General features: G+C 40.2%; 6 protein-coding genes across 7 annotated transcripts in view; 3 read left to right on the top strand and 3 right to left on the bottom strand.

Annotated features, from left to right (window-relative positions):
* Nucleotides 4,079-7,787, top strand: LOC104766342 (chaperonin CPN60, mitochondrial). The gene is made up of 17 exons (XM_010490211.2): nt 4,079-4,116; nt 4,329-4,350; nt 4,446-4,577; nt 4,788-4,947; nt 5,055-5,326; nt 5,411-5,515; nt 5,603-5,689; nt 5,798-5,887; nt 5,974-6,054; nt 6,135-6,203; nt 6,332-6,409; nt 6,527-6,622; nt 6,717-6,816; nt 6,907-7,010; nt 7,092-7,197; nt 7,283-7,361; nt 7,466-7,787. The coding sequence occupies exons 1-17, from the start codon at nt 4,079-4,081 to the stop codon at nt 7,578-7,580; spliced, it is 1,734 nt and encodes a 577-aa protein (XP_010488513.1). The 3' UTR covers nt 7,581-7,787.
* On the top strand, nt 7,886-10,718 carry LOC104766339 (pentatricopeptide repeat-containing protein At3g24000, mitochondrial). Of its 2 annotated transcripts, none has more exons than XM_010490207.2 (3): nt 7,886-10,230; nt 10,335-10,431; nt 10,511-10,718. In XM_010490207.2, the coding sequence occupies exon 1, from the start codon at nt 8,043-8,045 to the stop codon at nt 9,954-9,956; it is 1,914 nt and encodes a 637-aa protein (XP_010488509.1). In that variant the 5' UTR covers nt 7,886-8,042; the 3' UTR covers nt 9,957-10,230; nt 10,335-10,431; nt 10,511-10,718. The 2 variants fall into 2 exon arrangements, with proteins under 2 accessions (XP_010488509.1, XP_010488508.1); XM_010490206.2 differs by having other exon boundaries at nt 7,886-10,245.
* On the bottom strand, nt 10,881-13,222 carry LOC104766340 (PHD finger protein ING1). The gene is made up of 7 exons (XM_010490210.2): nt 13,142-13,222; nt 12,583-12,654; nt 11,952-12,139; nt 11,723-11,783; nt 11,541-11,628; nt 11,224-11,380; nt 10,881-11,147 (listed from the first exon to the last, which is right to left on the bottom strand). Exons 1-7 carry the CDS (start codon nt 13,167-13,169, stop codon nt 11,037-11,039), a joined length of 705 nt encoding a protein of 234 aa, XP_010488512.1. The 5' UTR covers nt 13,170-13,222; the 3' UTR covers nt 10,881-11,036.
* LOC104766338 (dirigent protein 16) lies at nt 13,517-14,484 on the top strand. The gene has a single exon (XM_010490205.2). The coding sequence runs from the start codon at nt 13,733-13,735 to the stop codon at nt 14,462-14,464; it is 732 nt and encodes a 243-aa protein (XP_010488507.1). The 5' UTR covers nt 13,517-13,732; the 3' UTR covers nt 14,465-14,484.
* On the bottom strand, nt 14,574-15,837 carry LOC104766337 (hydroxyethylthiazole kinase-like). The gene is made up of 2 exons (XM_010490204.2): nt 15,370-15,837; nt 14,574-15,214 (listed from the first exon to the last, which is right to left on the bottom strand). The coding sequence occupies exons 1-2, from the start codon at nt 15,805-15,807 to the stop codon at nt 14,822-14,824; spliced, it is 831 nt and encodes a 276-aa protein (XP_010488506.1). The 5' UTR covers nt 15,808-15,837; the 3' UTR covers nt 14,574-14,821.
* Nucleotides 15,899-16,428, bottom strand: part of LOC104767821 (DNA-directed RNA polymerases IV and V subunit 2-like) — a 9,890-nt gene continuing 9,360 nt past the window's right edge. Inside the window, exon 10 of the mRNA XM_010491794.2 lies at nt 15,899-16,095. The gene's annotated coding sequence lies outside the window, so the exon portion shown is untranslated. The remainder of the gene's footprint in view (nt 16,096-16,428) is intronic.

Below are 16,428 nucleotides of genomic sequence, written 5' to 3'. Positions count from 1 at the left end.
GGAGATCTACACTCTCCATCTTCATGTTGTCTCCCAACACAGTCAACAAGGCATTCATGTGATCCATAACGGTCCCAACACAATACCCGTCCGCAAGCGTATCTGACGTTTTTCAGTTCTGCTGCATCTACACAAATCCACAAAAAGTATATACATGATCAGTGCCAAATTCTAACTGGTTACTAGTACTGTCTTTAAAACAATTCACACCTAATTGAAGAATATTTTTATACTCCATCAGATTTTTTTTTAACAACAAGAGAACAGAATAGTTCAAAAGAGCCAATGGGAAGGGATATTGTTTACATAGGTAGATGGATGCGAAACTGAATGAACACGTCGTGCCAGATTACCAGCTTTACCATTCTGAGCGCAGGGGACTAAAGCTAATGAGAAAGAACAGAACTCCTCCTTGTCAACTTGTATCTCCTCTAAGTAGAGCTTGAAGGTTGGCCACTCGGAAGGCGAAAACACCATCTTCACTAGGTCAGAGCAGTCGGTAAGAAAAACAACGTTCTGATTATCTGTGCCAATCATACACCGCATCGTCCAGATAATCGCTTCCATATTGGGAGCCTCCCCCACTGAGGAGGTGCAATACCAGCCACGACCAACATATTTGTCTGTTGCTTTCCAAGACCCATCTACAAAACAAAGGTAACCCGTAGCAGGCCTATCGACCACCAAACTACGTCTGCCACTGTACGTGACACGCTGATCACCCAACGTTGTATCGACCGTTTCATCTAGCTGGGCAATAAAATAGGTGTTAGATTCCTCTTCTGCTATACGCAAAATCGCCATCTGATTTGAATCCAGATTAGTGAAAATTTTATCGTTCCGAGCTTTCCAAAAATACCACAAGATCCATGGATAAACATCTGGATTAGGGGATTGTTGAACCCGCTAAAATAAGAAATCCATATATGCAAAGATGGAAGCAAAGGGGAAACCATCCGACAATGTTGGGAAAGATGACAAAGCCCAAACTTGCCTTGTCGGAGGACCTTCAAAGTGAACATGATTAATTGTCTCAACCGGAAAACCACAGAGTGAGCACGTTGTATCACAACCCAAACCTCGTTTACGAAGATTCGAAGTGACTGCGACACACCCAGTGATGACTTGCCAAAGAAAGTGCCTAATTTTAGTAGGGCACCGGAGTTTCCAAACAAAAGTCTAAAGAGGTGTAATGACTGGACCACAGGTAGCCCGTGCCGATGTCTCCTGCCGTAAGATAGCCCGATTTTACCGTATAAGTGCCAAATTTGGTAAAATACCATCCCAACATGTCCAAAGAGGTCTGCATACCTAAAGGAATGGCAGAAATGATGGTAACATCTTCCGGCTCAAAAGTGGCCGAAAGCAAAGTCATATCTCAGGAATTCGTGGTCCTGTCAACGAAAGATTTAACTCGAAGCGAAGGGTCGAAAGACAACCCAGAGCTTAGTGCTGGTCTCGGGGATTGAGCAGGAATCCAGGAATCAGTCCATACAGAAATAGAATCCCCAGACCCTACCCGGTTAATGAGGCATTTGGTAACCAGAGAGCGAGCAGACACCATACTCCTCCAACCATAAGACGGTGAGTAGGATTTAATTGGATCCATAGGATCAGTAACGTCCTTTAAATACCCTAGCAAATATTGAATCCGGGACTGTAATCAACCGCCAGAGCTGCTTGGCCAGCAAAGTAGTATTACAATCATCTAAACACCGAAACCCTAAACCCCCTTCTGGCTTGCTAAGGCAAAGCTTATCCCCAGCCACCCAGTGGAGCCTATTTGTGACCGTTTTCAAAAGACGAAAGCAAGACATAACAAATGTGGGAACGGTTGTGGCAACTGACTTAATCATGACCTCTTTCCCCCCCTTTGGACAACAGTTTGGCTGGCCATCCACCTGCTCGTGCCTATAACTGGTCTTGAACAAAGGTGAAAACCTTCGTTTTAGACCCACACAAACTCTCTGGAATGCGCAAGTAGGTACTTATACCGCCCAAATTTACAATACCCAAAGCACCTTTGAGTTCTTCCCTCAAATCAGTATCAACCGTATGACCAAATTGAATTGAGGATTTTTGAAAATTTATTTGTTGACCGGAAACACGTTCATACTGCTGGAGGATCCGTAAGACAACCTCATATTGTTCCTTCGTGGCACGTCAGAAAAAAGACTGTCATCCGCAAATAGTAAATGAAAAATCGTCGGACAAGCAGTCGACACCTTAATTCCCGTTATAAGCTTGTACTGCTCCGCCTTCCTAAGATTAGCAATAAACATCTTCGTACAAAAAATAAAAAGATAAGGTGACATAGGGTCACCTTGCCGAAGCCCTGAAAAATGATAGAAAATATTTATGTTTATTCAACCAATCACATAAAAGACTGTATAATTATATTAAAAAAAATTAATATATATTTTGCATAGTAATTTGATAAGATCTTAAAATATGAAATTACTACAACATACCTAACGCCAAAACGTTGTGGTTAGACAATGGAGTACTAGTAGTGTTACTAGGAAACAAAAAGTTATCAAAGTTTTTGTGATAGCAAGAGGTCCATCTGAATCTGAGACACTTTGCTGGCTCTATGATGCATTTTTAGCTCGGTCTGCTGCTTTTTGTTTCCGAAACTCCTCAAGCTGGTGATATCCAGAACCCATTAAGCATATAAGAAGACACAATTTTAGGCGTTAATCTAAAAAAAAAAAAAAAAAAGATCTCAATTTTGGATTGTAATGTAACGGAGACTAATGATCAGATAAAACCCAGAAAGAGATGATCAATTGACTTAGTACCGAATGGAAAATTCAAACAAAATGGTATGATGATGAAGATGATGATTTCTAACCTTACAGCCTCCAGCTTCAGCGACCTCTTCTTGCCTACGAGAACTAAATGATGCCATTGGAGAAATCTCTCGCAAAGTGAAATTCTGAAAAATAGTCTTCAATTTTAACTGGACTATTCGAACAGGAATCATATTCAATTAAACCGGATTAGAATACTTAAGGGATCTGATAAGTGATAACAAAGGTGATTACTGATTTTCTCTTTGTTTCGACTGTCACTTATGACCTCCTACTAGCAACATAACTCTCATCTATATATACATCTGACATGCATAAAACTTTTCATCTAATCTTAGTTGATTTATCTCCAACAAAAATTCACGTTTCTTTTCATGTGGGTTATAAACTCACTTGTTGATTTTAAAATTGTCTATCCTTTTTTAACTAGAGATAAGTATGTGTAAACACACAACCTTGCATCAATGACCTCCACAAAGAGAGCTATACATTTAGCTGTTTGTTGTCCATATATCTCTACTTCTCTATTGTGAGGCACAACACAATGATAGTAGATACCAAAGAGGCAAATCACTTTTCATAATATTATAATAGTTTTTAATAGCTAAAACCAGCTAACCAAACTAAAACCAAATGATCATCCCCAATTCCATCTTTGAAAAAAGTCAAATAACAAACCGGTTTTGTAGAACTGAACCAAAAAGAATTTGTTTTGTAATCGAATTTAAACTGAATTATTTAGTATTCGATTTGGTCCGGTTCGGTCCAATGTAATTTTCCCAGTTGGTGCTATACAAAATTTGAAATGTACGATATTGCAAACCATAAATCCTGTTTATCGTGAAGTGACTTTAGTGCAATGGCCGGAGGTAAGTCCATTTGTAGAAGGCACCATCACATACGAGATCGAGTCGGGCCGTCCAATTGTGGCCCAATAGTTGACAAAAAAAAAAAAAAATCCTCTTTGTCAAAAACTCATAATTTTTTTTTTTTTTTGATAAAATTGTGGAATTTAAATTGAAAAAATTGGGAATTTATAAAAGGATTCAAATGATAAGTTAAACCCTAAAGGGCCCTAAAACCCTAAAGGCTCATATAGTTAGGCAGTAAGTAGCAGCTGTTTCTAGACTCTTCTCCTCCTTCGCTTATTAAGTCCTCTCCCTCTCTCTCTCTGCCTGTTCTCCACTGATCTAACTCGCTCGTCAGATTCATATCTTCCTCCTCGGCGTCTTCATCCTTCATCTTCTTCCTTACCAGTCACCACCATGTATCGTTTCGCTTCTAACCTCGCCTCCAAGGCAAGGTAGGAAAAGCTCACTCTCTTCGTCTCTTTTTTTTTTTTTTTTTTTGGGTTCACTTAACAATGGAAGGCAATGAGTTATTGAATCGATCTGGGTTTGATCTAGTCTCCTTCAATTTATCTGGGCTCTTCAAATCTATTTGCTTTATCCCGAGATTTTGATTTACTAATTCTGATATTAAAAATGGTTCCTTTTTTGTTCTCTCTGTTCTCAGGATTGCTCAAAACGCTCGCCAGGTAAATTCTAAGGATTGAATTTGATTTTTAATTGGTCTGTACTCTGTAGCTTTTCGGGTACGAGCTTACTTCATCCTCCTTTCTGTGTAACTTAGGTTTCCAGTAGAATGAGCTGGAGCAGGAACTATGCAGCCAAAGAAATTAAGTTTGGTGTTGAAGCTCGAGCTTTGATGCTTAAGGGTGTTGAAGATCTTGCTGATGCTGTTAAAGTCACCATGGGTCCTAAGGTACTCTTGTTGTTTTCTATCCTACTCATTTTGAATTGGGTTAGGAGGTTTATGTCTATTGCAAAATCTGTCATTTCCTTATGAGACATGTGATTTGCGTGACCTGTTATCTTCTTTTACTCTTGTATCAGTTTCTATTATCTCAATGGCAGTTTGATCTAAGCATCAATGTGACTGGCTTTTCTGATTTCTGTGTTTCTAATTTTGAAGGGACGTAATGTTGTGATTGAGCAAAGTTGGGGTGCTCCTAAAGTGACAAAAGATGGTGTGACAGTTGCCAAAAGCATTGAGTTCAAGGACAAAATCAAGAACGTTGGTGCCAGTCTTGTCAAGCAGGTTGCAAATGCTACTAATGATGTTGCTGGTGATGGTAAGTTATTCACTTTGATTGAAAATTCTTGGCTCTTAACTTGATTTCGTGGTTCACAGTTGTAAACACTTTGCAAGAATATTTACTAACACTTGTTTAACTTGCAGGTACCACTTGTGCTACTGTCCTCACCCGGGCTATATTCACCGAAGGTTGCAAATCAGTTGCCGCAGGTATGAATGCGATGGACTTGAGACGAGGTATCTCCATGGCAGTTGATTCTGTGGTGACAAACCTTAAAAGCAAGGCGAGGATGATCAGCACATCTGAAGAGATTGCACAGGTTGGGACCATTTCTGCCAATGGAGAGAGGGAAATTGGTGAGCTTATTGCAAAGGCTATGGAGAAGGTTGGCAAAGAAGGTGTAATCACAATCCAAGTAAGTAAATTGCTGAACGTTCGCTTATGTTTCTACTTATATGTTGGTCAAACCATAACTCTCATGTGGGTAAATGCATTGCAGGATGGAAAGACATTGTTTAACGAGTTGGAAGTTGTAGAGGGGATGAAGTTGGACAGAGGTTATACGTCCCCATACTTTATTACTAATCAAAAAACCCAAAAATGTGTAAGTTTTTTACTCCCTGCTCAAGCAAGTTCGTGATGTGGCAAATTTAATTGTAGAATTTACTGAATTTGAATTCAATCTATGTAGGAACTAGACGATCCTCTCATTCTTATCCATGAGAAGAAGATCTCAAGTATCAACTCTATCGTGAAAGTGTTGGAGTTGGCTCTGAAGGTATGTGTACTTTATCAACATACTAGTAAATTGATAATATTTTCTCATAAAAATGCCGGTGTGAAAGGCATCTAATTTTGGTTTCGTTGTCCTTATAAAACGTTACAGAGGCAAAGACCACTGTTGATTGTTTCTGAAGATGTGGAAAGTGATGCTCTTGCAACTCTTATCCTTAACAAGCTCCGTGCCGGAATCAAGGTTTGAACAACTGAAGCTTTTACTATTGTCTCCTGATTCTTAGGGGTGATCTTCTTTGCTTGTGATTAATAGTGTCCTCCCTACAGGTCTGTGCCATCAAGGCCCCTGGGTTTGGAGAGAATAGGAAAGCCAATTTGCAAGACCTTGCTGCCCTTACTGGTGGAGAGGTAGTAAATTTGTTGTGTAATGTGTCAGTCTTGTGAACCTATTATCTACAATGGAAGATTAATGACTTGGCTTGATGTAGGTTATCACGGAAGAGCTTGGCATGAATCTGGAGAAGGTGGACCTGGGCATGCTAGGAACCTGCAAAAAGGTAGCCATGGAAACCTTGACTAATATAGACATTGGGGCTCTTAGTATGAAGTTATATTGACTTTGGCATTATCAGCATATTTGTTGTTAGATTTTAATTGTAGTTGAGACTTGTCTGGCTATTTATAGGTTACAGTCTCCAAGGACGACACTGTTATTCTTGATGGCGCTGGTGACAAGAAAGGCATTGAGGAAAGATGTGAGCAGGTTGGTTTTTGTCTTAACACCTTGGTCAATTAGTTGGTAAATTTTATTATATATAATCAAATGAACTGAAGATGTAAAATAGTGATCCATCTAATTGCTTGGTATTGCAATTAACAGATTAGGTCAGCAATTGAACTCAGCACCTCAGATTATGACAAGGAGAAACTGCAAGAACGGTTGGCTAAGCTCTCTGGAGGTGTTGCAGTTTTGAAGGTAGGTCCATTATTAATTGTTTCTGCAGTCTCATAATCATAGCAGCCTGGTTTGTAAGTGTCATGTTATAAATTCTGGAGCTAATTGTGTTTAGATTGGAGGAGCAAGTGAAGCTGAAGTTGGTGAGAAGAAAGACAGAGTGACAGATGCATTGAATGCCACTAAAGCAGCTGTTGAAGAGGGTATTTTGCCAGGTATGTCTATTCTGGTGAAGAAAGCCCAATTGACATAAAAGCTAAAGAAAATCTGGGATGTGCTTAAGAAACATTACAAAACACTTGCAGGAGGAGGTGTGGCTCTTCTATATGCAGCGAGAGAGTTGGAAAAACTTCCAACAGCCAACTTTGATCAGAAGATTGGTGTGCAGATCATTCAGAACGCATTGAAGGTTAGCTTTTCTCTAAAACAAAGATCATATGATCTGATTATTCCTAATAAGAAGTTGTTTAACGGGTTTTGTTTTCTTCAGACTCCTGTTCACACAATCGCTTCAAATGCTGGAGTTGAAGGCGCTGTTATAGTTGGCAAGCTCTTGGAACAAGATAACACAGACCTCGGTTATGATGCAGCTAAAGGTGAGTTGAGTTTACGAATCTATCATCACTTGACTTTCGATATATATGAAGATTGTCTTTACCTAACTCTGGAGAAAAAAACTAGGTGAATACGTGGATATGGTGAAAGCTGGAATCATAGACCCTCTGAAAGTGATCAGGACGGCTCTGGTTGATGCTGCCAGGTAATTAAAAAGACAAAACCTAACCTAACAAATGATGTTTTTCAATTGGACATATAAGTCTAAGAAGCTAAAGTTGTATACTTGTTGTTTCTGTTTTTTGTCAGTGTGTCATCTTTGTTGACAACAACTGAAGCTGTAGTGGTTGATCTTCCGAAAGACGATAGTGAGTCAGCAGGAGCTGGAGCAGGCATGGGTGGAATGGGAGGCATGGACTACTAGATCCACTAAATTCTGTCTCTTTTTTTTTTGTCTTCCACCAGTTACCAATCTTAACTTGAGAAAGAGGAGTATGATATGATTCATTTAGGAGTCTAGTCTTTGTCTTCTGCCTTTGTTGCTCAATAACATTAAAAGTTTCACAATAAACAGAGCACACTTGGCAATGTTGTAAGACCAATTAGCATCAAAGTTTTCTATTAAAAATCACTTGATTGAATGGATTATTCGATACTGAACTGGTGGATCTCATTAGCTCAAGTATGCCTTGACAACATTAAGGAAACTGAAGAAGTGATTTGAATCCCACTTTGGTTTAGGTTTTTGTACACCAAATAACCGAATTGGTTCTTTTTTTCTTCTAACTTTGGTTTACAGTTTGGTGTCTTAACTGAACTAACTGACTTAAAAATGAAACCTTTTTTAGTTTTACCCTACTTTTGATTTGTGAGCATCTCTGTGATCATGGCGACAACTAAACCTGCCTTTTCAAATTCCTCTAGTTTCCCGTATCGTCTCTTCTCCCAACTGAAAATTTTCCGGCGTATAGGTTCTGTTCCGGCACCGGTATCTGAAGATTCCGACGACCAATCGAATGATCTGCTTCTTCGCACGAGTAGCAACGGTCACGAGGGCAGTTATATTCCCGCAGATAGACGTTTCTACAACATGCTTTTAAAGAAATGTACAGTCTTTAAGTTAATCACTCAGGGAAAGATCGTTCATGCTCATCTGATTCAATCCATCTTTCGTCATGACCTCGTTATGTACAACACTCTCCTCAATATGTATTCGAAATGCGGGAGTTTGGAGGAAGCTCGTAAAGTGTTCGACCAAATGCCTGAGAGAGATTTTGTTACATGGACCACTTTGATTTCTGGTTATTCGCAGCATGGTCGACCTCGTGATGCGTTACTCTTGTTTAATCAGATGGTTAGACTTGGATTTAGTCCCAATGAGTTCACTTTGTCTAGTGTGATCAAAGCTGCTGCAGCTGAGACGAAGGGTTGTTGTGGTCATCAACTTCATGGGTTCTGTATTAAGTGTGGATTCGATTCGAATGTTCATGTTGGTAGCGCTCTTCTTGACTTGTACACACGCTATGGTCTTATGGATGATGCACAATTGGTTTTTGATGCGCTTGAGAGCAGGAATGATGTTTCTTGGAATGCTCTTATTGCTGGTCATGCTAGGAGATGTGGTACAGAGAAGGCTTTTGAGCTATTTCAACGGATGCTTAGAGAAGGTTTCAGACCTTCTCATTTCTCATACGCTAGCCTCTTTGGCGCTTGTTCCAGTACTGGGTTCTTGGAGCAAGGGAAATGGGTTCATGCGTATATGATTAAATCCGGTGAAAAGCTTGTGGCTTTTGCAGGAAACACTCTTCTTGACATGTATGCAAAATCAGGAAGCATCCATGATGCGAGAAAAATATTCGATAGATTGGCTAAAAGGGATGTGGTGTCTTGGAACTCGCTGTTAACTGCTTATGCCCAACATGGATTTGGAAAAGAAGCAGTGTGCTGGTTTGAGGAAATGAGGAGAGGTGGGATTTGTCCCAATGAGATCTCGTTTCTCTCTGTGCTTACAGCTTGCAGCCATTCTGGTCTTCTAGATGAAGGGTGGCATTACTTTGAATTGATGAAGAAGGATGGGATAGTACCCAAGGCTTGGCACTATGTCACGGTTGTAGATCTTCTAGGGCGAGCTGGTGATCTTCATAGGGCACTGAGATTTATTGAAGAAATGCCAATAGAACCTACTGCAGCCATCTGGAAAGCCCTGCTTAACGCTTGTAGAATGCATAAGAATATGGAATTGGGAGCTTATGCGGCCGAGCATGTATTTAAACTTGACCCTGACGACCCTGGTCCTCATGTGATACTATATAACATCTATGCATCAGGTGGCAGGTGGAACGATGCTGCGAGAGTGAGAAAGAAGATGAAGGAAAATGGAGTAAAGAAGGAACCTGCTTGCAGTTGGGTGGAGATTGAGAATGCTATCCACATGTTTGTAGCCAATGATGAACGTCATCCACAAAGGAAGGAGATTGCTCTGAAGTGGGAAGAGGTTTATGCAAAGATCAAGGAGTTGGGATATGTGCCAGACACCAGCCATGTAATAGTCCATGTGGATCAACAAGAGAGCGAAGTGAATTTACAATATCATAGCGAGAAAATTGCATTGGCATTTGCGCTTCTCAACACTCCTCCTGGATCAACCATACACATCAAGAAGAACATCCGTGTTTGCGGGGATTGCCATTCAGCAATCAAATTGGCGTCAAAGGTGGTTGGGAGAGAAATCATTGTGAGAGATACCAATCGGTTCCACCATTTTAAGGATGGTACTTGTTCTTGCAAGGATTATTGGTAGTGACCAAAAGATGCAGATCATTCAGAACACATTGACGGTTAGAGTTATCTAAAATGAAGACCATTTGATCTAATGATCCTAAACAAGAAGTTGTTTAATGGGTTTTGGTTTGCCAGACTCTTGTTCACACAGTTTCTTCAAATATTTTACTTGAAGGTGCTGTTTTTGTTTGCAAGCTCTTGGAGTAAGACCCTGGACCTTGGTTTTGGAGGAAGGTGCTGTTTTTGTTGGCAAGCTTTTGGAGCAAGATCCTGGACCTCGGTTTTGGGGCAAGGTGCTGTTTCTGTTGGTTAGTTGAGTTCACAATCCAACATCACTTCACTTTTGATCTATCTGAAGATTCAAGATTGTCTTTAACTAACTCTTGATGAAAACTAGGTGAGTGTGTAGATATGGTGAAAGCTGCATCAGAACGAATCTGGTGGATAGTAGACCCTTTGAAAGTGATCAGGACCGCTGTGGTTGATGCTGCAAGGTAATCAAAAGCTAAGCCTAACAATATTCTTTTTCTCGTTTCGATATGGGTCTAAGTAAAAACTGTAAACATACTACAGAAGAAATATGCATTCAACAACTGAAGCTGTAGTGTTTGAGCTTCCCAAAACGACAAAAGCGAGTCAGCCTGATGCATGCGTGCAAGCTGCAATGGGAGGCATGGACTATAAGATCACTAAACTCCCTCTCTTTCACCAATGATCTTAACTTAAGAAAAGAGAGACGATTCTTTTAGGAGTTTTTGTCTTTGAATTTGTTGCCCAAATAACTGGGTTTCACGATAAACAGCACACTTACAAATTTTATGAGACTATAAGCATCAGGCTGGGTTTAGTGATCTTATAGTCCATGCCTCCCATTCAATGCAAGCACACTTACAAATTCTGTTTGCTTGCATTGAATAGCTTTTCTGAATTTGTGGATGTACCATTACCCCAAGTTATTTATTTTGTCAAACAAAGAACAAAACAAGACTTCTACAATACAAAGTTGACATGGCAACATCTTACATGGGTTGATATATAAACTGTTTGGATTACAGTAGTTATGAAGATGTTTGGATTATAGCAGACATGAAGATTCAAATCATCGACCTTTCCTGCTCTTCTTGACTGTAGCACAATCCGGGCAGTACCATTTCCCCTTGGGTTGTTCTTTCAGACCAACGCAGCCGAAATGGAACCACTCAATCTTGCACTGCATTTGAGTTTATTTACTGTCTCAAAGAGTGTCTCACAATGTGAAAAGAGACGATAGAATTTAAAATCCATACCTCATTGTTATCACAAGCAACCATCTCGCCATAGCTAACTTGGTTGCAGACGCAGTAAGTTGGTTCGTTTGGATCCACAGGCAGATCCAAATCCATATTACTTGAAGTCACCCCTGTTGATGCTGCTGCTGTTGACGCAGCTGTCGCTAGCCTTGTCCTGCCACAACATCGAACGAATAATTTCATTGGATCTAACTTCATATTTCACAACGACAGTGGTTTCCTGGACCCTAAGCTCATGTTGCTAAGGTTTAGGCGATGTAATTGATTGAGAAACTTATGTTATGATATAAAAGATAAGGCTGAAAGCCACTTACTTCTTTCGCCCTCCTCTTCCACCTTCACCAGCCTTCCCGGCTTTCTCGCTGTTCTCAAGTTCTAATGCAGCAGCGGCAGCTTCTTTCTCTGATACAAACCACACCCTTTAATGTTTACTACTGAATAAGATAAGAGAGAAGCTCAAGGTCGACAAAAGACTAACAGCAAGCCAGAAAATGACCTTTGCGGATCTCCTCGGATTTTTTCATATATTGGTCAAGTTGCTGAACATGCATATCCACCTGAAGCAATATATAATCTGAAAAATAATGACTTTAAGGAATAGAATAATCCACAAGGTTAAACCGAAGAGCAAACTTAAGCTACACAAATCCGAGGTCAGACACCACCATAAACAGAGGAGTCTCCCTCTTCAGAAGACTAGGAAAGAAGAAATTAAAGAAGCATACCAGATCATATGCCTGCATAGCCAGCGCCACTTTCTCGTCAGCGATTCGGACGCTGTGTTTCTGTTCATCGAGTGCTTCCTCTGAGAACTGTGTAAGAGAGGTACTACTGGGTGTGATATTCCCAGTTCTGCCCCTTCTTATATCCTCTATTTCTTTCTCACATCGTTGTTCATTTTGTCTTTGATTCTCTGCTTAAACACACACAAAAGACATAAACAAAGATGAAGGCAGTCCACATAACAAATAAACAGACATCCTATGAAGATGCTTTACAAAGTCTTACTTTTATACTAAACACAGAGTAAACAACTCATCCGAAAACAACAAACTATGCAGAGCATGAATTCCACTGAAATGGGTTAAGTGAAATGACTAAAAGATCATATCTGCTGTACAAAGATGAAAGCAATCCATAAGTCATCTCTAACATAAACTCATCCTAAAACAACAAACTATCCAGAGCATATGAATTCCAACGAAATAGGTTTAGTGAAATGAGTAGAGATCATTTCTACGCTACCCTTTCCAAGGAATTACTAGTCAAGAATAAGTTACAACTCACTGTGGCTACATAACAGTGATGCTTTAATCTGCAGTATATACGATTTTGGAATGATATGATTGTTGTTACCTTGCAAACTTTTATCCAAATCACGCAAGAGTGAATACTTCTTCTGCAAAACATGGGCCAGCGACACAAGATCTGCAAGCAACAGAGAGATATCAAGAAAGAGTTTGCTTCATTATTATTGCCTGATATCCACAAAGGAAGAGGAAACCATGACAGAACAAAACACAATGCACAAAATGATAACTTTAAATTACATTTGGCACAAAAACTGATTAAAAAAACAATGGTTCTAATCTAATTTCACATCAACAACGCTCAATACGCTTTCCTACTGCAGAACTCTAACATGGTTCTGATTATAATAATTACATTTCAAACTTTGCTTATTCTAAGTAAAATTAGTATAAGAACAATCTAAATTACAGGTAACAAACAGTAACAATCCTAGGAGAATTAGTGAATCACTCTCTTCGTACATAGAGAAAATGCCCCAAATATTGCAACGAAAGCTTAATCAAATCTAAAACAACTTTGGGTAATCGAATTAGCTTAACGTAATAAGCTGAGCAATTTCACGAATCGTTGAGAAATGGAAAGATGATGATACGATTTTGCTTACTTGCTTCAAATTCCTCGGCGAATGACATTTGGGGATTTAGGGTTTCGCAATATGGAAACAAATCATATATATATTCGCAGCTCTCTCTTTTTTTAAATTCCTTCTTCCCTTTATTTTAATCATTTTTCTCAGATTAATTTGGCGCACAAACTAAACTATTATTAATTTTTCATTTATTATAATGTTAAAAGAACATTTTCTCATTAATTTTAGTTAAATCAGTCAAATTTTTTTTTCTCTCATTTTCTTGAACTAATTAAGAATTATTCAACCTAAACCACCAAATTAGAGCTACAACTGGTGTAATTTATATTGAAAAATGTTTTGGTAACCACTAAATTATAGACGCTAATATGAGTTTTCCTGTCATTCTCTGACGTTATTAATATTAATGGATTACACTCGAGATAACACAGCTATAAAGAACACATTTCAACAACTACACAAAATCATAAACCGCAACAACTTCACAATCACCACTTCTCTCTATTTAAACACCCATTGCACTAATCTCACATATTCAACAAACAATCTCAATCAGCTCAAAATCTCAAACACGAAACAGAGAAACATCTAAGCAAAACATTCTCCATGATGATCAAGCAATCACCATTCTTGCTTTTAGCAACAATCTTGTGTACGGTTGCTGTGTTTGCAGCAGCTCTTGATCCTGCACCTGAAGACCCCATCTTCGAACTCTACATGCACGATTTACTTGGAGGAAGCAGTCCCACTGCAAGACCCATCACGGGTTTGCTCGGGAACATTTACAATGGTCAGGTTCCGTTTGCTAAGCAGATTGGTTTCACTCCTCCCGAAAACGGTATAGCCATACCCAATGCAAACGGCGCACTCCCAACGGTTAACGGCATCAACGGTGTACCTCTTGGAACCGGCCTGTCTGGTACAGCATACTCTGGTCAGAACCTTAATGGAATTCAGACTCAGCTGGGTCCTGATGGTCTCAGTCTTGGGTTTGGCACCATCACCGTGATCGATGACATACTCACATCTGGTCCTGACTTGGGTTCGCAGCCGCTTGGTAAGGCTCAAGGAGTTTATGTTGCAAGTTCTGCAGACGGGAGCACTCAGATGATGGCTTTCACAGCTATGCTTGAAGGTGGAGAGTACAACGACAACCTCAACTTCTACGGAATTTATAGGATCGGAAGTGCCATGTCGCATCTGTCAGTGACAGGAGGAACAGGTAGGTTCAAGAACGCTTGTGGGTTTGCAGAGGTCAGGCCATTGATTCCATCGGGTCAGCATGAAGTGGATGGAGCAGAGTCTTTGCTGAGGATCATTGTCCATCTGAAGTACTAAGAAAACACAAAAGGAGCCTTACCAGAATATTTTAAAAATTTGTGCATGTGTGTTGTGTGAATGTTCTTTGTTTGTTGTATGTAACAGTTATTGATTGAAAGCAAATCACAGAAAGCCCTGAAATTTCTAATATTGTGATAGTGTATTATGAACATTTCTCTAAAGCCTAGGGTTGTAACTACAAGAATTCTGAAACAGCAGAATCTATACTGCTTACACAATCTACTCAAGGTTCTGCCACTGCAACCCCAATTATTACTCTAATCCGAGGATAAACAACCCCAATTACCATGACACTCCTCCTATGGCTTTGTGATATCTTCAGAAACTTTATTCCAAGAAGAAGATTCTTGTACATCAACCAAACCTTGTGATATTCACACGGCTACGAACTGTGGTTTCATCCAACCCATACAGAGAGTCAATCAAATGCATTCTCAACGAAGCTGGACCATTCGCCAGAGCTTCTCCCAACTCACCTGCGATGCCAAAGACAGACATAGCGGAAACTGTAGCTTCCAGCGGCCGTGATGAATCAATAGCAAGAAATGCTGCAATAAGACCAGCTAGTGAACAACCAGTTGCAGTGATCTTTTGCATCATCTTCGTCCCATTGTGAACACCAATAACCTGGTTCCCATCTGTAACGATATCAGCAGCTCCAGACACTGCAACAACTGCACCACTCGTCAGAGCTAATGACTTAGCAGCTTCTATAGCGTCTGTAGATTCATGAGAGCTATCAGCACCCTAAGATAAAAACAAACAACAACTCATACACATTAGCAAACAACTTAACTAAAACTTCGAATTGAATTGAACACTCAGAGTTTCACTAACTACAAGTCAATTCAATTTCTTCAGCCACCGACACTAAAACTTCTCAATCTCTCTATATGATATACCTTAGTCTGACCCGGTGAAGCGGATGAGAGAGCAATAATCTCAGAACCGTTTCCTTTGATTACAGTAGGTTTTAACCCGATAAGCTCCAAACACGACTTTAATCGGAACCCGGAGCAACTCACGGCGGCGGGATCGAGAACCCAAGGCTTTCCGAGCTGAGAAGCGACTTCGGCGGCAGCTTTCATGGAGGGAAGCCACTCAGGTGTAAGCGTTCCAACGTTGATACTAAGCGCGTGAATATGAGGCGTGAAATCAGGAATCTCGACGACTGAATGGACCATCGCCGGAGACGCACCGGCCGATAAAAGCGTGTTGGCTACGAGATCCATGGAGACGAAGTTGGTGATGCACTGAACCAGCGGCGATCGTCGCCGGACGTCGGTTAAGTGAGCCCACACGCCTGAGCTCCACTCGTTCTGCTCTGGTTTTGGTTCCATTCTCTGCTTAACCAGCCCTCGATCACGATTCAAAATATATAGTAAACACGGTTTGGCTTAAAACCAGGATTTTATTATATATTCTGAGATAAACCGGAATATATAAACCGATTTATTAAGATACGATAATCATAAGCGGTTAAGAGTCAAATCTCACAAAAGCAACTGCAACCACTACGGGTTAGTTCAGTGCAAGTGGTTCAAACTACACGATAGCATCTTAGCATGGGAGAGTCTTAAGGCACTAAGCCATTATTATACCGTTAAATAAAATATAGACAATAATAATAAAGACAAGGGAATCAGCTAGCAGAGCTTGGTGTCGAAGTTGAGAGTGATGCCCATGCTGAACAGCTCCTGACACAGAAGCTTAGCTCCATAAGGCACATACACCCTAACCACATGGTCTGGGGATTCGCACACTCTACAGTAAGGCCCTCTGATCTTTCTTCCACTGCTTGGAGTCCTCTCGATCACGTTCGCATAGGTCTTGCATTTTCTGCAGATGTGCATCTGAGAGGAGTCACTTAGAGTGAAGAGACGCTCATGCAAATTCGCGGAAGCACCATGAGCTATTAGGCAGTCTCGCTCCATTTCTCCAAACTTTATTCCGCCGAACCT

The sequence above is a fragment of the Camelina sativa genome, chromosome 19, assembly GCF_000633955.1.
Source record: "Camelina sativa cultivar DH55 chromosome 19, Cs, whole genome shotgun sequence".
NCBI classification, from domain to species: Eukaryota; Viridiplantae; Streptophyta; class Magnoliopsida; order Brassicales; family Brassicaceae; genus Camelina; species Camelina sativa.
The sequence above is the reverse complement of the archived record's forward strand: the minus strand, read 5'-3'. Positions and strand labels throughout refer to the sequence as shown.

Excerpts from the sequence above, each read along its gene's own strand:
- LOC104766342 (XM_010490211.2), top strand. The coding sequence starts at position 4,079 with ATGTATCGTTTCGCTTCTAACCTCGCCTCCAAGGCAAG. Across the intron at positions 4,351-4,445 it reads TTGCTCAAAACGCTCGCCAG|GTTTCCAGTAGAATGAGCTG; the intron begins GTAAATTCTAAG and ends TGTGTAACTTAG. Across the intron at positions 6,204-6,331 it reads TGCTAGGAACCTGCAAAAAG|GTTACAGTCTCCAAGGACGA; the intron begins GTAGCCATGGAA and ends GGCTATTTATAG.
- LOC104766339 (XM_010490207.2), top strand. The coding sequence starts at position 8,043 with ATGGCGACAACTAAACCTGCCTTTTCAAATTCCTCTAGTTTCCCGTAT.
- LOC104766340 (XM_010490210.2), bottom strand. The coding sequence starts at position 13,169 with ATGTCATTCGCCGAGGAATTTGAAGCAA. Across the intron at positions 12,140-12,582 it reads TTTGGATAAAAGTTTGCAAG|AGAATCAAAGACAAAATGAA; the intron begins GTAACAACAATC and ends GTGTTTAAGCAG. Across the intron at positions 11,148-11,223 it reads TTGCTTGTGATAACAATGAG|TGCAAGATTGAGTGGTTCCA; the intron begins GTATGGATTTTA and ends ACTCAAATGCAG.
- LOC104766338 (XM_010490205.2), top strand. The coding sequence starts at position 13,733 with ATGATGATCAAGCAATCACCATTCTTGCTTTTAGCAACAATCTTGTGT.
- LOC104766337 (XM_010490204.2), bottom strand. The coding sequence starts at position 15,807 with ATGGAACCAAAACCAGAGCAGAACGAGTGGAGCTCAGGCGTGTGGGCT. Across the intron at positions 15,215-15,369 it reads CTTCACCGGGTCAGACTAAG|GGTGCTGATAGCTCTCATGA; the intron begins GTATATCATATA and ends TTTTTATCTTAG.